The 25,260-nt window shown below is 57.6% G+C and overlaps 3 protein-coding genes across 3 annotated transcripts in view; 2 read left to right on the forward strand and 1 right to left on the reverse strand.

Moving 5' to 3' along the window:
* Positions 1 to 12,258, forward strand: part of SET1 (histone lysine methyltransferase SET1) — a gene marked incomplete at both ends in the record, with an annotated part of 28,965 nt that extends 16,707 nt beyond the window's left edge. The window contains 7 exons of the mRNA XM_002366293.1: positions 382 to 3,351; positions 3,836 to 7,707; positions 8,291 to 8,857; positions 9,558 to 9,747; positions 10,358 to 10,663; positions 11,272 to 11,454; positions 12,076 to 12,258. Coding sequence (XP_002366334.1) covers positions 382 to 3,351; positions 3,836 to 7,707; positions 8,291 to 8,857; positions 9,558 to 9,747; positions 10,358 to 10,663; positions 11,272 to 11,454; positions 12,076 to 12,258 — 8,271 coding nt within the window. The remainder of the gene's footprint in view (positions 1 to 381; positions 3,352 to 3,835; positions 7,708 to 8,290; positions 8,858 to 9,557; positions 9,748 to 10,357; positions 10,664 to 11,271; positions 11,455 to 12,075) is intronic.
* A 1,660-nt stretch (positions 12,259 to 13,918) lies between these two features.
* Positions 13,919 to 18,984, reverse strand: TGME49_226800 (eukaryotic glutathione synthase, atp binding domain-containing protein). Its single transcript, XM_002366292.2, has one exon. It carries the CDS (start codon positions 18,447 to 18,449, stop codon positions 14,022 to 14,024), a length of 4,428 nt encoding a protein of 1,475 aa, XP_002366333.2. The 5' UTR covers positions 18,450 to 18,984; the 3' UTR covers positions 13,919 to 14,021.
* Positions 18,985 to 19,159: 175 nt separating this feature from the next.
* On the forward strand, positions 19,160 to 24,938 carry TGME49_226790 (ABC transporter, ATP-binding domain-containing protein). Its single transcript, XM_018780149.1, has one exon. The coding sequence runs from the start codon at positions 20,137 to 20,139 to the stop codon at positions 24,478 to 24,480; it is 4,344 nt and encodes a 1,447-aa protein (XP_018636044.1). The 5' UTR covers positions 19,160 to 20,136; the 3' UTR covers positions 24,481 to 24,938.
* The last annotated feature ends 322 nt before the right edge of the window (positions 24,939 to 25,260 follow it).

Here is a 25,260-nt window from a genome sequence, read left to right on the forward strand (position 1 = left end):
CATCACCCTCCTTCCTGGTGTTTGTTTGCATGCTTTTCTCTAGGCTGGAAATAAGCGCCTGCATGTGGGGTGATACACGCCAAAGGGCTAGCACATCATGCCATCAACTCACATAAGCATTGAGCAGCTACTTTCCAGGCTGTTTAGGTGTCTCCTGTATGCTCTGTGTGGAATACAGTGTGGATCGTGACTCGCGTCTACAGTGCAAACATATGCAATGGATACGAGACATGCTCTCGGTACACTCTCCCACACACACGCGAATCAATTACATATATATATATATATATATCTGTGGGTGTGAAGGGATGGCGTCCAGGAAAGATCTGCGAATCTGAGTTCAGCGTGTGCTTGTTTCTTTGGGACTCTTTGTGTTGCCAGGAGCGCTTGCGACGCGCTGCCCTGCAGGGGACTCACTTGGGGACCTCCTCCGCGGAGCAGGGGCAGGTGGGGACGGATCCGACGTCTCCTGTCGCTCTTCTACAAGCCCTTCAGCAACTGCGAACGGCGGCGTTCCAGTCTTCTTCGCCTTCTGCCTCGCTTCAAGAGAGGATTCAGGCCCTGCTGCAACTGCAACAGAACATGCAGGGAGGCCCGGAAGGCAGTCCAAGCGCCGTCCTACAAAGCAGCCTGTTTCCCCGTCCTGCCTCGCCGATTCCGTCCGCTTCTGCCTCTCTCGGTCTCGCCACGACTGGGGGCGAAGGCGGCCCCACCCTCCCTGGCTTCGCTTTCGGTGGAGCTTTAACTCAGAGCAAGAAGCGCCAGAGATCCGCGGCCGTCGAGTCGAATAAAGGTGCCGGTGGACCAGAGCCGGGGACCTCCCTTTCGAGCATGCATGCAACGAGCGCTGAACTCCCAGCTCCTGGAGGGTCGCCGGCGTTCGGGTCTTGTGCCCCGAGACTGTCTCCAACCGCCGCGAAGGCGCCAGGATCCCGGGGCGAGCAGCAAGCGGGCGGCGCGACGACCAGCGCGACGACCAGCGCGGCGACCAGCGCCGGTCAGAGAGAGAGCGGATCCCGGCGGGGTCCGGCCGGGTCTCCCCGCCACACTGCGGGAGGTCCAGGAGCCTCAGCGCCCCACGCAGGTCCCGTGCATGCATCGACAATGATGCCGAATTCTGCATTTCTCAGTTCCAACTGTGTGCCGAGTGTCCAGATGAAGCCCGGCAATCCAGGAGGGGCGGTGCCCTCCAACGCTCCAGGCCCAAGCCCATCGTCACTCCGACCTCACGTGCGAGCGGCTCTCGTCCATCAGTTTCCTTCGCTCACCTCTTTGTCTCACCCTCCCGGAAGTGAGCCTCAACAGAGGCTGCAAGCGGGGTCCGAGGGCGTACCTGACGGTCTTTCGCCGGAGGTCCGAGGCCTCCCGCGAGAGCTGTTGGCGACTCTGGGTCCCAAACCAGCCGGCAACGTGACCCAGCCTCTCCCGCTGCGTCCGACACCGCCGGCCAGCCATCCCGGGTGCCACCCATCCCCCACAGCGCTGTCGTCTGGCCTTTCCCGGGCGCGTCCGAATCCAGCGGGCAGTCTCGGAGTTTCTGCCAGTCCTGCTCAGGACGCTGCCAGCCTTTTTGTCCAGCAAGCCAAGGCGGGGGCGATGGCCCTTATGCCTGGCGCTGGCAGAGCAGTGATTGCCGATCTCTCTGGAGTGGGGACGAAGGGCGGAACGCATCCTAGGCCGGCGCCTGTGTCTGCATCTGCGACGCATGCCCCCCCACCCCTGAAGCTTCAAAGAATCTCACAGGTCCCTTATCTTCCTTCGCAGCAAGCGGCACTGACGGCTTCGTCTCCTTTTGCGCTTCCGGCGGGGACCCGACAAGGCGGTCGCCCCTCAGAGCAGACCCTGGGTGGCCTTGGTGCTAGTGCCCCGGAGCCTGGAAGGCCGGGCCAGCGTCACGCTGGAGCCGTATCCGTTCGCGGTGTTTATCCAACAGCGTTATTTCTTTCTGGGAGCTCCCCGGAAGGCGCAGGTTCCCTCGGCTCTTCGCTGGGGGAAGCATGCCTTGTCCAAGAGAGACTGGGGAGAGCGCGAAGCAGAACCGGGGGCCTGAACAGAGACACCGGCTTCCCCAGCACCGCGAGAGAGTTCCATCTGTCCCTCACTGAGCCTTACAGAAGAGGCCCGGAGGTCGGGGTGTACGCACCTCTCACTTCCAGCCCCCACGCTGCCTCGCCGGTCGCCTCGGTTCCGCCGCACGGCGCAGGCCCAGAGGCGACACTGGGGGGGGGTTGGAACCTCCTGGGGAGACAGGGCCCCGCATGGCACACAGACTGGGCGTATCCTGGAACGTATGTTGGGAAGGCGCCGCCCGACGCAAGCGCTGGCGGAGAGAAGGGGGGCGAAGAGGAACGAGGGAGAGACCGAGACGCTACGCAGGCCGAGGGCCTTCCGCCTCTGCTCTTCTGTGGGGACTGCTGGCGGAGAGAGACTTGCAAGCGCAAGGGGGAGAGGAGACACGGAGTGCGAGACCCAGAGGACCAGCTGGGAATCCTTCAAAGAACTGCTTTTCTGCCGCAACAGTTGCTTCTTCTTCCTGCAAGTGGATCTTCATACGAAGCTGAACGAGCAGGTGGGGGGGCAGCTGCGCAGGGGGATGTCGAGAGCCACCCTGATGCAGCTGAGGCTGGAAAACGAACGAGTGACAGAGAGACAAAGGCACTGGAGACTCATGGTGGAACCGGGCCTTGCCTTCGATCGAGACCAGAGGAACGAGATCCAGACGTCGTTGTGAAATGCGGTTTCTGTGGTCGCCTTGAAGGCCTCGCCACTGTGGGGGCTTCTCCAGAGTCTTCTAGCGTCCCTGGACCGGTTCTCGCCTCACTCCGGGCCGCCGCACGGTGTGCCGCCGGTGCCTTTTGTCTGGCTGATGCCTCAAATTCACCAGTTTCTCTGGAGGAGACAGCAGCCGCTGCTGACGATCCGGCGTCCGCATCGGAGCCTTCTTCGTCGTCTTCGTGTTCAGCCTGTTGTGAATCAGTGGGTGGAGACCGATCTGTGGGGAAGAAAGAAGCTTTGGGGGTGACGCCTTGTCGACAGAGAGACGAGACGAGTGAGGGCCGAGAAGAAGGAACACAAGTGGAGAAGACAGGGCGAAAGAGACCTCTCTTGCTTCTGAACGGCCTCCAGGGCATCTGTGCGAAGTGTGGGCCTGCAAACGCCTTCGAAGGCGAGGGCATGTCCCCTCGAACCGAGCTTGGAACCTGCGCATTGGGGAAAAGAGAATCTGCAGGAAATGGGAAGGGTGGGGCCGACCGCGAAAGAAAAAAGCGTGAAGGGTCCCGGCAAGACAAGGAGAACGGCGCAGAAGAGCGAAACGACATCAGTCCTTTCTACCTCATTTCTCTCTTCCAAGTAAGCAAGAGGGTGGTGAATGACTGCGTAGAGGCGTCGGGCCTAGAAGGCACTTGCCCATCCATTTGTCGGCGCAAGCAGTTTATCTGAAGGTTTGGTTTTTCCACCCGAGTAACTCGCCGTTGCTCTACGCCGGTGGAGGGGCCATCCCACCCGACAAGCAGAAACGGTTATGCCGTTTCTCGAGTTCTCTATCTTTCAAAATAGCCTACCGCGTGTGCCCTTTAATCTCCCTTCAATTGCCTCTCGTTCCATGTTGTTTTTGGTTTACGTACACCTGCTTGTCTACTCACATGGCGCCCGGTCGGTGGCACACTGGGGGCATGAGGCTACTCTTTTTTTAACTCCCCAGTCGTGCGAGCTCTTGCGTCTCGAATTGTGTGAAGACGCTTGGTGAGTAGATGGAAGAACTTCATGCACGGTTGATAGAGCCCAGGGCGTTCAACAAACGTGAAGCCGCTATTGCTGTTGCCTGTTTTTTCAGATTCTTCGGACTGTCCTGACGGCTATCCTTGATGTCCGCCCCCGAGTTGACAGGGCGGAAGCTCCCCTGTCTCCTTCTGATAGAGAGCGTGGGGGGGCAGCGCCACCGGCTGAGGCTGTAACGATTTTTGCTTGGATGCTGGTGGACGCGGCAGTTCTCCCAGACGAAGAAAAGGAAGAAGAAACTGCGAAGGATGCCACTAAAGTTCCTAGAGACGAGTCAGGAAAGGGTGTCTCCGAAGCGGCGCTTGTGTCCTCCATGGAGCTACGGAATATAAGCCGTTCTGTCGTGTCCTGGCTTTCTGAGCAGCCCGCATGGAGTCGTGAGGTCCAGGCGGTGCTTGGGCGTTTTGTGCAGAAGTGTGAGCCGGAACAAGAAGTCGAGAAGAAAGACGACTCCCAGAAACGTTTGGAAGCCTTGGTCACCTCTGTCTTCAAGGCCTTCGCCGCGTTTGTCCCCGCCTTTCCGGAATCTCTGGCATTGAGCAAAAACGATGGAGTATCAGCTCCTGGCTCGGCGGCTGAAGGCCAAGCCACAAAACGCGACGCGGAGAACAGGCGAGTTGGTGGCAGGCTCGTGATGAGCGGACAACCCCCCCAAAGCACAAGTGTGGAGGCGAACAAGCAAACATCCCTCGCCTCCCTCCCCTTCTTCTCGTCTTCCTTCGTGGGTGCCTCGTGTCTTCCGCCTTCCTTAGGCGTCAACGCAGTGTCCTCCTCGGTCTTGGCCCAGGCATGCATCGCGCCTGGTTCGCCCTCTGTTCGTGCGGCTTTCAGAAACGCCTTCTTGCCTCCAGGGGGCGAAGAAGGGAGAAGGAGGACAGTTCTCGAATACGGCCTTCGTTGCAATCTGTGGGTCCTGCTCGAGCTCGGGCTTCGGAAATACTTCACTCAAGGTTCTCCTCTCTCTTTCAAACCTCACACGCCTTCTTGGCCTCCCGTCTCTCCCGACGCCCCGTCCCTGCTCGTTCGCCTTGTCGCCCAGCGTCTCCGACTCGGAGATGACCTTCGCCCCACGACCCAGCCTCTCTCCTCTTCTCTCGCTTCTTCTTTGTTGACATGTGAGCTTTGCGGAGAGAAAGGAGACCGATTGGTTCGCGGCCGCCTTCTTCCCTTTGGCCATGGCCTTTCGCTACACTCGGAGTGCATAGCCTGGTCGGTGGATCCTGCGCTGTTGCCGAGTCTGGCGAATCCGCGTCTCGCACTGGGCGTCGTTTCCTCGGCAGCTGGCCTGCAGGACGCTCAGGAGCCCCGAGGGGCCCACGCGCGACGCTCAGGGGAGCCGCTCGGGGACGCCTGTGTGACACACGCGGCAGAGACAGTGCCCGTGCATGCGTTGGAGGCCGAGAAGGAGGACGGAGAAGAACGAGCCTTGAAGAGACCGAAAACGACTCCGATCGGCGTCGGGGCTGCTGCGTCAGGTGGAACCCACACCCCAGACGTCGTGGAGACAGCTGGGCCTTGTGGTCCTTCGCCTGCGGTGTTCCGCATGCCGACCTCCGTGGAGCCGTTTCTCGAGCTTCCTGTGTGTCTGCCTCCCATCGAAATCCCGAGCGAAGAAGTGACTGAAGTCGTCGCAGATGCCGCTGTCTCTCGCTGCGTCTGGTGCTCGAAGTTGGGCGCCTCTGTTTACTGCTCTGCTCCCGAGTGCTCTGTGAAGCTGCACCTGGCCTGCGCCTTCGCTGCGGCCACAGACCCCCGCGCCGCTGCATGCGGCAGTGGGGAGGCTCTGAAAGAGGGCGAGCCTGTGGGGCTACAGCGGGGTCGAGAGGGAGGCGAAGAGACGAGACGAAGAGACAGAGAAGACTTCCAAGTTCGCCTGCCTCGGGAAGAGAGAGAGCTCTCGGAGACGCGGAATCGAGCGTTCCCCATCCACGTTGTCTTCAGTCGCAGGCAAATATGGTGTCATGCATGTTGGAAATCCTTCCCCTGTCGACCCGGCGTCGCGCAGCGTTGGTTCGACCCCCTCTTTGTCGCCCTCGAGGGACTGTCAGGAAGTGTATGTTTCATTGTGGCTCGGCAGCTGTCTCAGTCGATCCGACTGCGGCCTCCGTGTGTTCGCCTACGAGACCTTCCAACTGCGGAGCAGGAGTCGAGTGCAACCGTTGCAGCTGCACTGTTGCCTTTCTCGGGCTTCTTCTCCCTTCTCCCGCCTCCCCAGACTTTGGCGCCGACTCCTCCTTCCTTCCCCACGAAGCCATGTCACTTGTTCTCCTTCACGCCGATCTACGGGAATGTTGAGAGTCTGCTCGCGCCTCTCTTTGCCTTTTTGGTCTCCTCTTCGTCTCTGCTTCTCCCCGCTTCTTCTTCGCCCTCCTCCTCCCTGGCGGCCGTATGGTCTCAGAAGGTCGCCTTATATACGAAGCAAAAGAACCTGGTTGCCGCCCTCGCGCCGTTCCTCCTGCGCTCGCCCTCGCTTCTCGGCGCTCTCGTCGCCTCCGTCGACAGTCGCCAGGTCCTCCGGCGCCTGGGGAAAAGGACGGCATGTCTCGACCTGCCGGAGCGGCCCGGCGCCAAAGGTTTGCGGAGACACTTGGGGCGGGGTCAGGTCGAAGCGCCCACCCACGGGGATCTCCAGAGGCCCAGCGACCTCGCGAATGCGTCGACGCAAGATGCACTCGTGGACGCCTGTCTCTCTGCCTGCTTGGGGTCCGGATGGTCAGACGAGGAGGTCTTTCAGCTTCGCCAGCAAACGCTCCCTCAGGGCGACTTCTGGCTCGGCGGGAGGCCCTGTGCTGCGGTGGGAACCTCGACGCACATGGACGCGCTAAGCCAGCACCGGAGGGACGACGTCGCGGGAAGCAGCAGAGCCGCTCAGCCTCTCATCGACGGCCGAGCGCGACAGGCCTGGAACTCTGCACGAGAACGCCCCGAGAAGGTCCCGGAGAGAGATGCAATGTCGCGGGCGGACGTGGGCAGCGATGGAGTCGCAGGAACCGAGGACGCACACGAGGAGAGACACAACGGCGTTGAGGAGTCGTTCGACGCTCTCAACGTTGAAGCCGAGAACGACTTTAAGAGAGCGGAACCTTTGGCTCACTCAGGTGGAGACGCGAAGGAGAAGGCGCAGGACTTCGGAACGAGTCGTCAACCTGGCCCTGCCCATTCGGCAACCGCCCACGACCTCTCGTCCTCTCTCTTCTCCGACGCGTCCCTGAAACGTCTCTCGGCTGCACTGGCCGCGTCGTCGCCTCTCACGTCCACTTCGGCTTCTTCGCTCTCATCGACTCTTTCTCCAGCATCTCCCCTTTCGCCCGCGTCGCTGCCTCGGTTCGCTGTTGAGGAGAAGAGACACCACGTGATTCGCCATGGGGCCCTCACGGTGTTGAACGTTGGAACGCCGCTCTCCTACGACGGCGGCACTTGCGTCTTTCCAATTGGATTTGTCTCCGTTCGTCGCTTCCCGCTCCCGCCGTGTCTCCAGACGGCGGAGCGTTGCTGGCGACGCGCAGCCGCGAGGCCGCGGGTGGGCTCGGCCTCGTCTTCTTCGCCGCAAGCAGAGAAGAAGCATCCGGAAGAGCGAAGAAGCTCAGAGGCACAGCGGAGGCCAACTCGGGGGTCGTATGTTTGCTCTATCTCCTTGAGAGACGGCCAGCCTTTCTTCACCATTGATATCCTGGCCTCGTCTTTCGGACGCAGAAGAATGTGTGCATGTATCTTCGCCTGGCTGCCTTCTTCCTGTCGCGGGGAAGCTCATACCGAGCGAGCGATTCTACAGCCGCCAGACGGAGAAGGCGAGGGCGCTGCCAGAGCCATTGTTTTGGAAGCGAAGAACGGCGAGAAGGAGATGTCAGAGCTACGAATAAGCAGCGGCGCGAACAACAGGGAACTCGATGCAACCATGGGAGATTCTCCACTGTCGACTGGGACACGGTAAGGCGAGGGTCGAGAGACGCGACAATGTCCGAAGAGGGCGAAAGTGTAGATGGTCGAGCAGGTTCATCTCGATGGCTTTCAGGTTTTGAAAGGAGGGAGAGAATGAACTGCTGTTCACCTTGGTTTATGATAACTGGAAGAACGTTACATCCACGTGCTTTGCTTCGTCCCCGCCGCGGGCGCGAACGCTCCCTCTGTTTTTGCTGAGCCGTTTTGGAGTGAATCTGCCTGTGCATCTATTTTCGGTGCCAACATCCACAGCGACAGATGTCGGTGTCTCTTCTTGACAAGCGGCAACACAGGGTGGCCGCAACGAGGCCCAAAGAATCACACATGCGCCTGCGTCGATGACATCGACGCCCCCTTTTGCATGCGCTGTTCATCGCTTGAAGTGCATGCGCAGAGGTGCATGCAGAGGCGAGGAAGCCCAGGAGGTTTTGACCCGCGTCTGTGGAGTGCTCCTGTCTCCTTCGGCGTGGAAAACTGGGTGTCTCCAAGCACCAACAGCCATGCGGCTTTCGTTTCTCGGAGTCGAAGGCCAGAGGTGAACTGACGTTTTTCCGTTTTCTCTTCTTCGCAGACGCAGCCAGGACGCGGAAGTTCCGGTCGAGAGCCAGAGGCACAGTTCGCTTGAGAGACAGGTCGACAAGGACACAAAGAGACAGGACGCAGAGAAGGACTGCGCACCTGTCTGGGGCTGGCGTCTGGCGGAAGGCGCCGACCTGGAGGAGACGTTTGCGCGGTTTCTGTCTCTGTTCCACCTCCGAAGACCAGCATATGTCGAGCAGGCTCTTCGAGGTAAAGGTCTTGAAAACAAGGCGACAATCCCCGAAGGCGAGGAGAACGAGCTGAGGGCGGCGGCGAAGCGGAAGAGGGAAGCAGAACCTGACGAAAGGTCTCACAAGAAGTTGGGTGTGAGTCAGGAGACCGAACGGAACGCCTCGGAAGCTGGCGAAGCCGAAGCGCCTGCAGTTCGGGAGTTCTCGATTTCTGGCTACACTTTCTTTGGCATCAATTCGCCCTACGTTGTCGAGCGAATCAAACCGAAAGTCTTCGATGTCCTCGCTTGGCGAGCGCTCTCCCGTCTAGGCGACGCTCATCACAACCGCTTAGGCGTCTTGATCGGCAACTGCCATCGAATGGAGCAGTAAGACGTGGAGACCGTCCGAGAACTCAGGGAGGGGCTGTCTCGCCTTTGCTCTTCACACACGCATGGAGTTTCATGACATGGCCGCGTCGTGCTTGTGTTCCTCGATTCTGGCCTTCCTGTACCTCTCTCGGAGAGTCGAGAGAGACCGTGGAGGTCTGCGCGCGGAGCTTGCAGCCTTCAGGGTGTGCACTGTCGCTTCTCGAACAGGCTGGGGACGTACGGTGACGTCAGCGGCCTACAGAGCATGGCAGAGACGACTGTCTAACATGTAGCGGCTGCCTAGGCTATGTAGTGCAGTCCCTAGGGCGCTATAAGTGGATAAGGACGCGGTGCCCGTGCCCCGCGATCCAGCCTCGGTAAAACTCGAGGCGAATGCACCGAGAGATGCGAGCACCTGGAAACCTTCATCCGATCTCTGTTCCGCGGCCCACAACGCCCTTGGCAAGGACCTTTTATCTCTTTAGCCTACCTCGGTGTTAGGATTCGACCAAAGAAAGCGTTCACGAATGGAACAAGGACTGTCTGCGCTTGTGTTTGGAAAAACGATTTTGATAGGTCGCAAGGAACGTTTCATGCACTGCAAAAGCATTACGAAACGTGGTTGGGTCCTGGACACCGCGCCAACAGGATCTGGCTGTTTGCAACTCCCATGTCTTCACGCATGCAGTGGATGCTGTCTCTGGTTGCCGCGTCTCAGATGGGAGCGACGGTGGCCCAAGGCGGCGCCACCGGCACAGAGCCGAGCCGGGGGCAGACAGCGCGAGGTGGCGGGCGAGCCGCAGTTGGGGGTGCCGCGCGATCTGCTCACCCATCCGCTCGACGAAGACACAAAGGCGGAAAACCTCGACGAGCTGATGGTCTGCTCGTTCAATCGAATCAGCGAAAAGGTCCGGAAGCGAAGCTGCATTTTCTCGTATACACATATCTACGTATTAGGGTGTATGTCCGTGTATAAAAACGATATCCATGCATGTCCCTACTCATATACATATATACATATATATACATATATATATATATATATATATGTATATATATATATATATATATATATATATATATATATATGCATATTTAAAGCGGCACAGCATTAGAGGAGATACACGTGATCGACTGCGTTTGTGTTTGATCAATCAAGTGACTCGACCAATGTGAATGCAGAGTCTCATAGGTTTTGAGGAAATGGACCGTGTGCGAATATGAGGAGTGGTGTCGACGACGGCCTCGATCACTTTGCATTCTTGAGAGGCCAGTGCGTCGCGATCGACTGTTTTGTCACTAGCACGGTTTCGCACGATTGAGTTCTGAATCGGTTGGATTCAAATCGTTCTTCTCTGTTCTCGTTCGCCTCTCTCATCCATGCCCCTCGTCTCTTCTTTTCCGTCTCATCCGTAGCCCCGTTACGCAACCGTGTTTCGGTCTTTCTCGTCTCTCTGTTCTTGTAGTAGGTTCGTCTCATTTCCACTCGGTCTCTGCGTTGTTGCCATTCACTTTCAGACAGGAGAACCGCTCGCGCATGCAGACTCCTCAGCGTTGTTGGCATCCGGCGTCGCGCCTTCGCTGAGCTCTTCCGGCTTCGCCTCTGCTTCTTCCTCGCCAGCCTTGCCACTGTTTCCAGCATCGTCGTCTCGCTCTGTCTCTGTTCTCTCGCGAGCGAAAGCGAAAAGACAATTCGACCAGCTTCCACCCTCCATGCAGTACCGGTATCTCCAGTCGGTCGGAGTCGACGACCGCCTCAGCGTACGGTCCAGCACCATCCATGGGCAAGGCCTCTTCGCGAATGTGCCGCTCGCCGAGGGCGAGGTAAGCGCGGGGATGCGGTTTCGGAGACGTTCCCCGAAACAACGCCGCAGACGCAAAGTTCCGCTGCGCGACAAACGCGGAGGCGGCGACGCTGTGGGGAGTTCTGCGGTGCGTGGAAGTCGTTCGTATGCCTGCTTTCGAACGCGAAGGAAGGAGGAAAGAAGAATCTTTGTCTCGCTCAGTTTTTTCGTGTGCCGCATTTGCTTGGCTTCCTGTGGTGCTTTCCGCGTCTCGGATTTGCGCCAGAGGCTCGGAATCAGCGTCAGGGGGAGTCTTTCGCAGTTGTGCCTGCTCGAATTGTGTCCTTCTTCTCCCTTTCGTCTTTTTCTACTTTCCACGGTTCACCACGGAGAAAGCAGTCTTTTACAGCCCCGTGTATGCCATCGCTTTTGTCTGTCCTCTGCGTCTCCCCCACGGGCGTCTCTGTGCGCCTCGGTGTTTCGTCTTCCCATGCAGTTCGTCTAGCCTGTGTATCGCGACAAAGACGCTTCAGCCGAGCTGCAGTTGGGGGACTCCAGCAGCGTCGCGCGAGAGGCGGTGCAGCTGCGCGACCTCTCCAGGCTCGTTTAATCGCCGGGCGGTTCTTTGTTGTTCGCTATTCTCCTCAGCCTGTAATCGAGTATGTTGGAGACATGGTTCGGAACTGCGTCAGTGATTTGAGGGAGGCGCTCTACGAGAAACAAGGCGGTGGCGGAGACGGCGCGTGCTACATGTTCAGGCTCGATGACAATTTCGTCGTCGACGCCACTCGAGCCGGCAATGTCTCCAGATTCATCAACCACTCTTGCGAGGTAGGAGGCAAGCAGTTAAACATATCACCCATTTAGCACATGCAGATCTGCATCTGTGTTTCTCGACTCCAACTTGTTCTCGGTCTCTCCAGTCATATATATATATATATTTATAGCATATATGCATATATATATATATATATATATATATATATATGTGTCGGTATGTCGTCCATGTATGTATATTTATATCCCAGTCTGTTGTGTATATATGTAGCAATGCATATCGCTCCAGGCATAAACTTGTAGCTGCTTGTACGTATGTGTATGTACGAATGAATGTATGTATGTAGGTATTTGCTTGTCTCTCTGTGTGTCGCGGTAAGATGATGTATGCATATACAGGTACAGGAGTATGGGGGTTTCACTCACCACGAGGCGAGTCGCACTCCGGAGCGACTTGACATGTGTGGACTGTTTTCATTCGGCGTTTTCTTTTCGGCTTTTGTCCGTCTGCGTTCTGTCGCTTGCGGAGGGAAGGGGAGAGGCAGCGAGGTACGCAGGAGGGCGTCTTCGCTTTTTCACTTCCCCTGTCAACCTGGACCTTTATCGCTAGTCTGTCTTGCCTTTGCAGTTGGACTGTCTTGCTTCCGCGGTTCTTGGCTGCTCTGTGCTCTGCAGCCTAACTGCACTTGCAGAATTCTCGTCTGCGAGGCAGGACAGAAACATATTGTGATCATCGCGAAGACGGCGATTCGCGCTGGAGAGGAAATCACCTACGACTACCAGTTCGGCATCGGCAACGAAACAGACAAGCTCGCGTGCTTGTGTGGCGCGCGTTCTTGCCTCGGCCGCATGAATTAGCGCGGGGATCGCCGCGCGCCAAGGCCAGGCGAAGAAGCGACGAGAGAAAAAGGAGAAAAAGGAGAAAAAGGAGAAGGCGGAGAAGAAGAGAACAGAAAGAGAAGCGAACGAGATGAAGAAGAAATGCCGAGAGGGAGAAACGGAGCAGCGAAAAAGAACGGACACCCTCGTAGGGAAGCGGCGAAACACAAAAACAAAAAACAACGCAGAGGCTAGGAAGAGAAGAGAAGACGAGGAGAGCAGCAGCCGCAGGAGAGAGGAGGCAAACACACATATATGAGTGGAAGGTGGAACGCGTCTGTTTGAATCGGATGCATGGCTCGTCCGATGGCTGAGAGAGAGACGGGGGATTCTGAAGGACGAGGTAGCATTTCGCTTTTTTGTCAAGAATGGCTGCATGCATGTGGAGCTTTTTGTTGCGGCGGACGCTTCGATAGGAAATGCCCGTCCTATTGGCATTCTTTGTACCCCGGGTCACGGCTTCTCTGCGCAATTCTCACTGTGCGGTCTTGGCAAGCGACGCATTGTCTTCTGTACGATTGTTCAACATGGAGTCCAAATAACTGGCAACAACACAACGCGCTCTCTCAGTAACGAATGGCGACAGTTGTTGACTCGTCGCGGACGGACGGCGACCGCGCGGTTCGCGTCTCGAGCGTCTCCAGACTCTCTCGCTTCTCCTCAGCCTCCGCTGTCGCGCTTATGGCTGATATAGGTCAATTTGTGCAAAGGTCGCCAGTGCGACTCAAGTGCCCCTGCTGTGCTTAAAATGCCTCCTCTCTCGACTGCTTGTCAAGCCTACGAAGAGTCGCGTTTCTGAAAAATCTCGCGTCGCTTTACCGCCGCTCTCGCCCTCACTCACGCCGCCTCTGGATCTCTCAACTTCTCCAGGAGGCCAAAAACTCGTGAGAGTGTCTGGCGAGCACAGAGACGCCTGGCTGCAACGTTGGAGCGCAGTCTGAAGGTCCTCTGCCAACTCCATTTAAACACCCAGCACTGCATCCAGTGAAGAAACGCCCGCTATCGCACAGACCATAAAGAGAACGACTGTCCACGCATATCCTCACATGTATGCGTTTATATTTACACAAATGCAGCATATATATTTACACAGATGCACCACATATAGATATACCGATATATATATATATATATATATATATATATATATATATATATCTTTGATGTCGATGTGCATACGACACAATGTCTGACACACCCGCAGCTTTGGATGTGTGAAGGATGCTATTCGAGGTCTCTGCTGGTGGCCATACGAGTCGCAAAGAGTTGGCGAAGCGTTTGTCTCAGCATCCACTGATTCAGCAGTCACCACAGAAATATACTTTACAAGACACTCTGCGAGGTCTTCACATCTTCACAGTCACCTCTTCCTTCCGTTACCTCAACCTCGCCTTCTAAATCCATACGCAAATAAATGCACACACACACAGACAACAACGAACAGGAGGGCACTACGTTTGCGCCTGGTGCCTTTCCGACGCTCTTCGTATACCTTATAAATTAATAAATATATATATATATATATATATATATATATGTATATTCTACCGGTACGATGGTACAGATCATTCTCGCATCTGACTAGTGGTTTCTCCCGCTGTTAAGACGAGTGATACCAGTTATGCAGTATCCATATGAGTGCAGACTGGAGATCGATCAGGAGTAGGCCTGTCTATCTCTGCACTGTCGCATTTTTCAAACAAGCAGGAAGGGGAACGCGAGAGGCAAATCGGTTGTTCCTTTTATACACTGCCGCGTCGCGCCTGTTCTGCGAACGCCTCGGGAAGAAGAAGAGGCGAGTCGAGGACCCCAAAGCCTGCGGCTACGCCTCCCTCTTCGCTCTTCTTGCTCTTCGTTCGAATCATCCACCCGGCCAAGCAGTTCACAAATTCGACATAGGACGCCGGAGACGCTTCACCCAAGACGGCGCGCGATCCACGAGACGCAGGCACAGTCTCTGGCGACGACGAAGGAGACAAGTCTCCCCGAGAGGAAACGGAGGAAGGAGAGGAAGAAGAGAGAAAAGCAGGATACGTCGAAGGGGAAGAAGGAGACGAAGAGGAAAGAGAAGGAAAACAAGCTACAGCGGTAGACGTGTGAGAGGTTTGTGAGGGATAGAGGGACGACCCGTGAGCCTCAGAATCCTCGTTGTTTTCCTTGTCCATTCCATCGGAAGATCCGAAGGATGGCCAGCCTGTCACGAGCATAACGCCGAATAATCCGAGTTCCTGGATGCCCCTTTGAAAGGTACACACCAGCCGTCCACCGCCGTTGTTTCGTTCGCCTTCGAGCGCCCGAGGCTCGCTCTCAAAACTGTCCTTCCCTTTCGAAATGCCACCAGGGACCTCTCCTGTCTCCGTCTCCTGCGTTTCTTGTTTCGCCTTCGTTTTAAGCTCTCTACGTCCTCCTCTCGCGTCGACTTCGGCGCGAACGAAGATAGCGGTGACGGAGGGAGGCTGCATCTTCTTCATCAAAACGAAGTGGCGGAGGTTTTCTTCGCTGCCGCTCCTGAGCAGCTGCTGCATCTCCTCGCCATGCAGATTGTTCCCGCCTCCTTCTCGCTGCGGTTTGAGCAGAAAGTCGCGGCTACCTCGGAGACTAAGAGCGGCGGCGAGAGCTCTTCTGGACAAACGCCGACGATGTGCGAGAGCACGCGAAGGGGCTGAGGAACGCAACACCGCGACAGACTCGCCGGACGTAGCCGCCGAGAAAGGGAGAGCGCAGGCGCTGGAAACAGAACAAGTTCGAAATGGGGAGAAAGGGGGAGATGCCGAGGAAGAGAGCGGCGGCGTGGATGAAGCACCGGGAGTTGCAGACGAAGCGAGGGAAGCGGGGCAAGAAGCGTGACTCGAAGGCCAGGCTTCGCACGGATCGACCTGAAGTTGAAAGACTTGTTGCATCTCTTGCCGAGTGCGGTCGTCTGGTACGAGGTACCGAAGAAGCCACAGACGGCCGTTCTTCGCCTCCTCACTCTCCCAGTCTCCGCCGCCTGCATCGCGACTCTGTGGTTCGTCTTTCCTCTTCATGTGCAGTTCCGAATCCGCGGGAGGAAGAAGCGAAGCAGGAACAAAGTGGAGGGGCGCATGCATGTCGCTGAAGCGTTGTTGAACCGTCTTGGTTCCTGCAAGCTGCGCCAAGACCGTTGGCACCTTCACTGCGTCGGACGCTTCGAGAAACTCCCTCAGTCCCCACACGCCGGCGTCCTCGTAGTGGTTAGGACTATACATACTCCGATAGTAAATGACGGATATTTCTGCGTAGATTCGCGACTGGCACGCGCGGCAGAATGGGCAAACTGGAGGCCGTCTCTCTTCCTCCGTTTGGGACCTCGATCCCGTGCGCCTGTCCCTTTCCCCATCTCTCGCCTCCGCCTCCACAGGCTCGCATGCGCCTCGTGCTCGGCCTCCCGCTGCTGGCTCATCAGCTGCTCCCTCGGCCGCACCTTCGCTCTCTTCGGTCTCCACTTCGCGAGGCGTGGAGTCTCTGAATCGACGCTTTCTCGTCGTCCTTGGGTGAACGCGAGGCTCTTTGCGCGCGGGCGCCTTCGTCGTTTGGAGACCGCGTTCGAACGCGTTCTCTCGGGAAGAGGAGAGAAGCAGCAGACGCCCCGCAGGCACCTCCGGCCCCGATGAGAAGTCGAAGAACCTCTCCTTCGCTCCCTGCGTCTCCCTCGATGCCGGTCGCGTCGCTGACCCGACCGCGCCGTCCACCGTCCCCGGCGCTGCCTCTGTCTGTGCACCTTCGTCCTGTCTCCGTTGTTGCCCCAAAATCACGACGTCTCCGTCCTTCCACGAGCGCAGCAAGTCCGCGATGGAGACGGAAAGCATGTAGACGCCGAACTTGCTCATGAGCTCCGCCTGCAGCAGCCGCTGGTCAACTTCGTTTCCTTCCTCTCCCAGAATCACACACAACAGGAACACAGGGTGCCCGAACGGCGAGGCGAGCGCCGCCCTGCGTGGATGCCACAGAGGCGCCTCTTTCGCGACTCTCTCTCTGGAGACGCCCGCTCCTTTCTCCTCCCCCAGAGTCCGACGGAGATAGGCGAAGTGAGCTTCAGCCAATCCAGCGGCCAGTTGCTCGACGGGATGGTTGTCCAGACACAGGTGCGAAGCAACGAGTCTCCGGACCTCGGCGACTCCCGGCAAAGCCTTTCTCTGAGATCCGCGTTCTGCAGGACGAAGAGACGCTGGGGTCCTAACCTCGGAAACAGGGTGTGGAGAGAAGGGGATCAGATGGTCTCTGCACGGAGACGAGGAAGGAAACCTGGAAGAAGAAGAAGAAGAAGGAGGGAGGGATGCCGCAGCAAGAACAAGGACCTGGTGCAGCGACGAAACTTTGGAGGCGAGACCAGCGAAAGAGGCCGCGATGGTGTTTATCTCCACCTGCTTGATCGACAACTCCCTCTTGCGTCTTTCGCTCTTTTGTCGCGACCCCAAAGTTTCTTCCCTCTCCAGTCTCCTGCCCGCAGGTGCCCGGGGAGGCGGATTACGAGTGTCTCCTCTCCGTCCACGGACGCGTCCTCCGTTGCTCTGCCAGGCAAACTCTGTATTCTTTCTTGCTCTCTCTCCTTCTTCTTTGTTTCCTTCCTCGTCTTCTCGGTCTCCTTCCTCGTCTTCTCGGTCTCCTTCCTCGTCTTCTCGGTCTCCGTCTTCTTCTACTGTTGGTCGGTCGAGCATGTAGTCGCTGCGGAGAATGTGAAGGCGAATGTCTCTGCCAATATCTCGTTTCGGGGGTGCTGGGCCTCTCTTCTCGGTCTCCTGCGCTCCGTTCTCTCTGCGCCTTTCCCCAGGCTTGAGAGCGAAGTCTCCCCGCGCCTCGCCGTTTCTCGCCGTCGCTTCGTCCTCGGCTCCGTGACTTCCAGCCTCGCCACAACCGGGCGAAGCGCGGCCTCGCTGCGGCGTTGGAGCTCGCGATGCTCGCGACTGCTGCTCCGCATGCATGCAGTCGAGGACCGCTTGGCTCTGCGGTTGGACGTAGACGCGCTCTGCAATGGCACACAAATTGCGGGTGAAGCTGTCGACTTTGATCGTCTCAGCGAGGAGAAAGAGAAGCAGCCTCGGTACGCAGGTGAGGCGGTCGACTATCCGGTTGAACGCCTTGGTCAAGTGACAGACTTTGACGAAGAGATGGAGAGGAAAGGGAGAAGGCAGCAGGGTGAAGGGCGCGCAGTGCGGGAGCACAGGGAGGCTCAGAGAAGCGACGTCTCCTTTCGCGAAAGAGGCAGAAGGCGAGCGACGAAACGCAGAAGGTCGCCTGCCCGTCCAGGGTGATTCGGAAGAAGAAGAGGGAGAATACATCAAAAGACTACTGCTGTAGGCATATCCCAGCGCGAGGTCAAGAAGGCATGACAGCTTGCTGCTTTCGAAGGAACAGAAGCGACGCACAAGTCCACATTGGTCTTCGTCGTTGCCCCCGGGCTCTTCGTCCTCACCTTCTGCGGTCCCTCCCTCTTCTTCCGGGATCTCTGGCTCTTCGTCCTTTTCTTCCTCGTCTTCCTGAGTCGCTCGACGCCTGCCTTCCGAGAAGCCGTACGCGGGAATGGCTGCGTTATCATCATCCGTCGCTCTCCATCCTTCATTGCGCGCTGCCGCGTAGACTTCTGAGAGCCTCTGAAGCACAAACGAGGTGAAGACCCATTCTTCTTCGAGATCTTCCTCGCTTCCTCGAGGCTCTGTCTGTGCATTGACGTATCTGAGAGAGAAGCGAGTTTTATCTCGGTTGTCTGTGTCCTGGCACTTCACAGCCGCAGACGGGGAGGTCCTCTGCCTGCTCCTACTCTCTCGGTTGTGTCTGCTTGTCCGTTCACATTCTCTGAATGATGAGGAAGCGACTGGTTCCTTCTTTCCTTGCGTCGGTTCTTCGCCGTCTCCTTCTCTGTCCCCAGGCGCTTCTGCGTAATGAGAAAGACAGACCTTTCGCCTTGACGCTCTCTCAGTCTTCATCTCTGGAGATGGGGAGACAAGGAGACGCGACGAGAGCCGGGCGCGGAGAGGTTGTCTGCAGAGACGACTGGGCAAAGGCGAGAATCCTCGAAAGAGAAGAGGTCTTGAGATGGCCCGAGAAACCAGGCTTGACTCACATACACACAAGCAAGGTTTCTTCTTCTCCACCCTGTCTCTCAATCGTTCATGCGCTGCTCCTGGGGCTGCACATGGTGAACTTGAGGCCATCGACTATAGCGCTCTGCTCTTGCATGCAGCTGTGCAAGCTGTAACCGAACGCCTCGTTAACTCAGGTCGGGTAGACACCGCAGAGAAGGAGAAGCACAAAGGCAAGTCGAAGAGGAAGGAGAAGGAGAGGCGGCAGCCGTCGAGGACGAAACACAGAGAAGAGACAACAGCGCCAGCAGAAAGGAAACGCGCATAATTCGAGGTGGAGACGCAGGTATACGGCGAGACGGGGAGAGCTGCTGCATGGCGTTCCTCGACAAGTGAGGCAGAAGAGCCAAGAAAGCTACTAATGAGTGTGTATGCATCCCTAGTTGACAAGTCAGTTGAAAAACTCCAGGAGAAAAGAGAAAAACCGACACAAGAAGTTCCCGTTCGAGACGCGCGCGCGCGCATGGCTCCCCGGCATCTGTCACAGGATAAAACGCGAATATTTCTTTGAGCCGAGAGACAGAGACACCTTGAAGCGCGAAGAAAGCAGACAGGCGAAGAAAAGAGAGGAAGGAAAAAGCCAGAGGCAACCGCGAGAAGGACAGAGACAGAGACAAAAGACAAGAACGGTCAAAGAGGAGCCGCGAAGACTTTTTTGAGACAAACGAGTAGCCAGCTGCTGTCCCCTGGTGCATGCGCAGCCAGTGTGCATGCAAAGTTTGCCTGTGGCTCTGAAACAGATTCTTTCCTCTCCCTCCTCACATGTTCTTTTTTCTCGATCTTCCATTGTCCTCTCTTTTACTCGTCTCTTCTTCTCTCGCCGCTCTCTCGCCGCTGTTTCGTCACTCTCTTGTCTGCCTTGTCTGGCGTGCAGTTCTGCGCTCTCTGTGTTCAGTGTTGTCGAAGTTACGGAGCTTCTTTTTTCGCTGCTTTGCCTCTTCTCTGCTCTCGTCTCTCCGTCCTCTGTCTGTCGTGTGTCTTCTCCTTCAGACGTCCTGTTCTCCACTCTTTGTTCTCCCATGTTATCTCAATTTCTCTCTTGCTGTGCCGTATTAGGTCTCTCTATTGAGACCCCCTGTCTCGTCGAGCTCTGTCAGCTTCCTTTGCTTTTCTTCGTCTGACTCTTGAAGGCCCTCCGTTCCTCCGCCGTTTTCTCATCTCGTCTGTCTTTCTTCCGGATTGACTGTTCTCCGGTGTTTCCAGCGAGCCGTGGGCGCAGGTCAAGGCGTCTACACTGAATCGCATGAACTGTTTTTGTTTTGCTCAGGCTCTGAGCGTTCCGCGGTGCTCCTTCAGAACGGACCACAGGAAAGAACACACTGATGCAAGGGATCTGTTTTCTCTCGGAGTAAATTTAGAGTTCCGCTTCTCGATGGTCGCTTCCATCTCCCCAGAAGCTCTTGCTTTGAAACGCGAGGACCAGGTCAATCGTTTACTCAGAGTGAAGCGAACGCAGTTCCGGAGCGCTATTCAAACAACTGGAGCCTCTTGCTCCTCCTCGATTTGAGTTATGCAGATTCAGGAAAGCGCGTTCGCTTCTAAATCAGTGACAACGGTTGTTGTTCCAGAGAGTTGTGCCGGAGCGAGTCGGGCGGCATCCGTGAGTCTCGCTCTGCATGATGATTCCTAGAGAAGCCGAGAGACGGAAGGAAGAAGGAAACGAAAGAGCGGAGACGAGCGTTGTGTGCGCATCTGTGGAGGTTTGGGTCCCGGTTGCCTCTGAGGATTACAGGGAGCTTCCCTAGAAGGCGATCTTTGGATGCTTCTGAAAAAAAGTGACGGCGCAGGCTTTCGCGTCCTGAAATTTCTTCTTCATCAGATGGTCCAACATGGCGTCGTCTGCGTTGCCCTGCGCTTCGCTTTCCTTTGGTCTTGCCGCCCAGATGTGGTGTCTTTCCTTCTTCTTCTTCCCTCCGTAACGGGTCGTCTTCTGGGTCTCTCCTCCCCGCTTAAATTTCTCACAGATCCGCCTTTCTTCTCCCCTGTCTTTCTGGGAGACGCGAGACCGTTTTCGCCTCTTCTTGGGAGGCGTGGTATCCTCTTGTGCCGGCGTCGTTCGTCCTTCGTTCCTCTCAAGCAGCCTCTTGCCGGCATGACGCGAAACGCGCTTCTCCTGCTCGTGATTCTCTCGGTACTCCACTCGGTCGCGTCAACTCCGTCCTCGATTCCCCACAGACGCCGCGAGCTGTCTCCGTCTTTCCGCGTCTCGAGCCTGGCGCCGACTCCACGCAGCTGCCTCGGATCAACCAGTCGGTCGCCCTCGAGGGGCGCTTCGCGCGCCTCAGGTCGGGGACTCCGGGGCCTTCTGTCTCCGTGTGCTGTGTCTCGTCCCGTCTCGCCTTCGCCTTCCACTTCATGGCCTGCTTCCGCTTCATCTCTCTTTCCGCGATCGGCTGCGTCGCTCTGCTCGTTGGCTTCTTCAATTTCGTCTGGCGGCGTCTGCGGTTTCTGTTCGCCTCCTTTCCTGAATTCGTCTCGCGTTCCTTCTCCGTTTCTGAGACAGCCTTCTTATTCTCCCACCGTCGGTCGCTCTGCGTCGGTGGCTTCTTCCGGGTCGTCGCCACTGCATCTGTCTTTTTTCTCTTCCTCGCCTTCAGTGTCGGCTTCGCCGTTCCTTCTTCCTGCCCTCTGTGCCGTTTCTTCTCTCTCGTCGCGCCTCCCTTTCTCTCCCTCCCGTCGGTCGGCCTCCCGCTCGTCTGCTGTCTTTTCATCTCCCCGCGCGAGTTCTCTGTCGCCCTCTGCGGAGAGTCTGTCGCGTCGTCTGGGTCTCTCTCGGCGGGTGAGTGCCGACTTGTGGCTCCGCGTCTCTGATTTCTCGCTGTCGATTTCTGGAAACGCTCTGGTCTCCGACGCCAACTTGCTTCTGAGAGGAGGCGAGCGCGTTGCCCTCGTAGGCCCCAACGGAGCCGGCAAGACGAGTTTCCTCCGGGCCATCAAGGCCGCGGCAGAGCGCCAGCGCAGAGGCACCCTGCCGCTACCACCCCGCTGCCTCCTGCAGAGTCTCCGAGCCGTCGAGCGCTCCGGGGACTGCAAGGAAGGGAGGGAACGCGGCACGCGTCGCGAGGATTCTTTTGAAAGGGCCTTTCCTGCGCCGCGTTTTCGGCGGCAAGACGAAGGCGAAGCCGGGGAAGGAGAGCGCGGCGAACGCGAGAAACAGGAAGTGAGTTGCGACGTCCAAATAGCAGGCGCGATTGCCTTTTCACGGCCCGATTTGCGGGTGGGGTTGCTGAAACAAGAAGGCCTCGAAGCTCTGACTGACGCGGAGAGAGAACGCACCGTGGAGGAAGAAGTCGAGCGCGAGGCGCGGCGGCGCCGGAGCGAGATTGAGGCCGCCATTGAGGCTGTCAGTAACAGGATCGACCGGCTTTCGCGAGGTGCGAACGTCGAGGATAGCAGGCCTCGCGATGCAGGTCAAGACGCCGAAGAGCAGGGCGAGTCTGGCGAGGTCCTCACGCGTCCTCTGAGCCACGGACCGAGGAAGCCGAGACCTGTACGCGAGGCAACCGAGCTTGGACGGCTGTCTGCCGACGCAAGCGAGGCCCCCGCCGGGCCGGAGGCGGGAGACGCCACCGGCGAAGACTCGCAGCTCGCCTCTCTCCTGGACCTTCTGGCCTCTCTGCAGGAAGAAGAACTTTCTTTACATGCGTCGAGGCATGACTTGTTTCTCCTGCAAGTGTTGCAGGAGACAGGATTCGCGACGGACTGCGAGCGGCGCCAGACCCTGGGGTCGCTGAGTGGGGGCGGTCGGATGCGCGTGCAGCTGGCAAAGGTCTTGGCGGGGCAGCCTGACATTCTTCTTTTGGACGAACCAAGCAACCACTGCGATTGGGCGGCGACGGACTACATTGCGCGGCTGCTCTCTCGTCTCCCGCATCCACAGCTTCTCGTTTCCCACGATCCCCGTCTTCTTCTCTCTTCGCCGCCGAGTCGAGGCGCCGAGGGCCCTCGCGCCCTCTGCACCCATGTCGTCGAGCTCGTCAGTGGTCACTTGAGCGACAAGGTGCAGGGGGATTTCTCGGACTTCGAGCGGAAGCGCAACGCCCGGACGCGCCAGTGGATGGATCGCAAAGAAAAGGTGCAGGCGGAGCTCGAGTTCCGCAGGCGCCGCGTACACAAGTGGCGTCTGATGGAGCAGAAGGAAGGACCCAAACTCGCGAGGAAACGCGGTGGCGAGGGCCTCAAACTTCGCACGAGAGAGGAAGCGGAGAAGATTCAGGAACTGGAGAAACAGCTGAAAGAAGAAGAAAGCCACGAACCCCCCTGGGAAACGTGGAGAAAACAAAGAGGTCATGGACTCAGAATCCAGTTCGCAGACGTAGACGAAGAGGGCGAAGTCCTCCTGCGACTCTCCCATGCAAGTGTAGGCTACTGGCCCGACGACCAAGGAGACCAAGAAACGGAAAACGAAAAGGGAGAAGAAGGCGAAGAAGCGAGAGGAGAAGCAGAAGAAGGCCAGACTGAGGCGCGGGGGAACCCCGTAGGCGACGACGGGACCGCGAGCAGTTGCACAAGAGAGACCAACGGACCCCAAGGCCCAGGAGGCGCAGAGGATCCCCGAGTGGGGTCGCGAGGCCCTGACGAGACCCACAAAGAGACACCGGGATACGCCGAAGGAGACAGTTCTGGAACGGGTGTTGAAGCGCGGAGAGACGACGCGCAACAGGCTTCTCTCCAGGAAGGCCTTTGCCACAGTGTGGAAGAACGGCGGAGACGTAGATCGTCTCAGAAGCCCCACACGATCCTCAGGGGCGTCGACCTCACGCTTCGCTCCGGCTCCCGAGTTGCCATCGTCGGACCGAACGGGTCTGGTAAATCGACGCTTCTCAAGCTTCTCGCGGGGCGATTCCACGCCGCGACAGAGAACGCGGCGAACGGAGACACCACGGGGGCCGCCGCGGCCTCGGCGCTCGACGGGAGCAGCAGGGGCGTCGGTGCCCGGAGCCCGGCGTCTGGGAGTGAAGCCTGCCGCGGGGCGAGGGACATGTCTGTGGGGCAGCCAAAGGAGACAGTGGTTCTCTTGTCTGGAGAGAGGCAGGTGCGGAAGCAAGTTGAAGACACGATTTGTCTTTTCGAGCAACACAGAGCCGATATCTTGCCTCTTCATATGACACTCTTGGAGGCTCTGCGGTTTCTTCGCCAGCGGTACGCGCCCGCGAGCCACGGCGGCGAGGACGCGATCCCGAGGCGGAGGCGGAAAGGACTCTCGAGTGAAGAAGAGGAAAACGCCTTTCGGGCAATTTTGGGACGTCTCGGCTTCAAGGGGCAAGACGTCCACAAGCGTGTGTCTGTTCTGAGTGGCGGCGAGAAGGCTCGCGTCACCCTCGCAGGCCTGATGCTCTCCGACGCGCCATGTCGCATTCTTCTCCTCGATGAACCTACGAATCATTTGGATGCCTTTTCTTCTGCGTCCCTGCAACGCCTGCTTCAATCGTTTTCCGGAGCTCTCGTTGTGGCCACCCACGACGCCGCGTTCGCCGCCAAAGTCGCAAACGAAGTTTTCCTCGTCGACCGAAACCCACAGGGTGCCGCCTCAGACGCCCACGGGGCCCCCCAGGGGTCTCTGCGGCCCCTCGCGAGTGCGCTGGGCCCCTGGGAGGAAACACTCGACGCGGACGACGACGAGGACGAGGACGACGGCGAGATGGGGGACAGCGCCGCCGCAGCGTCTGACGACGACGCCCGCGGGGTCGAAGAGCGAGAAGGAGAGACGGAGGAATCCAAGGACACTGCAGAAGGAGAAGGCGGACGGGAAGCGAAGGGGGAACAAGGCAGAGAAGACGAGGAGGGAGAACCTGCGACAGAAGAGATGGAAGAGACCTGTGGAGAAGAGAGGCGACAGGGTGGGGCAAACAGCGAAAGCCAAGGCCACAGGAAGGCGGCGAGCATCCAGAGATCCATGGACTCCTGGACGGATGGATGGATCAGGGAAATGCGCCAACAAGGATGGAGCCCGATGGCCTCTCTCCTCTCGCAGCAGGTGATTCATCCGAGAGCGGGGGATGGCAAACGAAAGGTCTCCGAAAAGAAAAGGAAAACGTTTGGTGGCAAGGGCGTCTCTGGAAGAGTCAAAGGTGTAAAGAATTTGAAGAGGTGGACAGAGTAGAGTTGTCTTTGTGGGCTGCCAGTTACGTTGTGGGGGGTTGCCTGGATTCGCTTGGTTTTCTCCGGGTCCAGGAAACATATGGAGGCGCCTCAAGCTTTGCCTGTCAATGTGGATGGCGGTGGCGTGTGGTGTCGTGTGAGCTGAACTCGAAAATGTACGGCGATTCCGAAACGTATGCAGATCATTCCCTTGTCAATCCTGGGGACGAGGAAGGTCTCGTCGCAGCACAAGAATGCATCAGCCCGCATGGGTGGCGATTTCTGCGCTCCTGTACCTGTGTTCGTGGTCACCTTCTTCCCTCTCGCGCGTTGTACATGTCTTGTTTCTCTCTCGCCGAGACGTTGAGAACGAAAAGAAGGAAACAGGGCCAGAAAAGAGACAGCAGGGGCCGACGCGCCCTTCACACGGATCCTAATAACGAATCTGCTCACCTCACGGTCACTCGATTGATCTCCCTCTCAGCTCCTTGTCTGCGCGAAGCAGCGGTAGTCCACAGTTTGCGACGTCGCTGTGACACACTATAAAATCGATTCCTCATTCTGTGTAAACTACCTCTTTTCCTGGGGAGTAAACACGACAAGACTTGCTCTCGTGGACACCGTAAACTTCACCGGAGGTGGAAGTTTGGGGATGCTTTGTCCGTGGTATCGGCAGCGTCGAATGCGTCTTACATCGTGGGCTACTGGTCTGGCGTACAGCAGTCATAGTCGGAGTTCTGAATACCATAATGTTCCTCAGCTGTAGCTTTTACATGAATGTCGGTTTTCACATATACGCTAG

This window comes from Toxoplasma gondii, chromosome X (genome assembly GCF_000006565.2).
Source record: "Toxoplasma gondii ME49 chromosome X, whole genome shotgun sequence".
Lineage (NCBI taxonomy): Eukaryota > Apicomplexa > Conoidasida > Eucoccidiorida > Sarcocystidae > Toxoplasma > Toxoplasma gondii.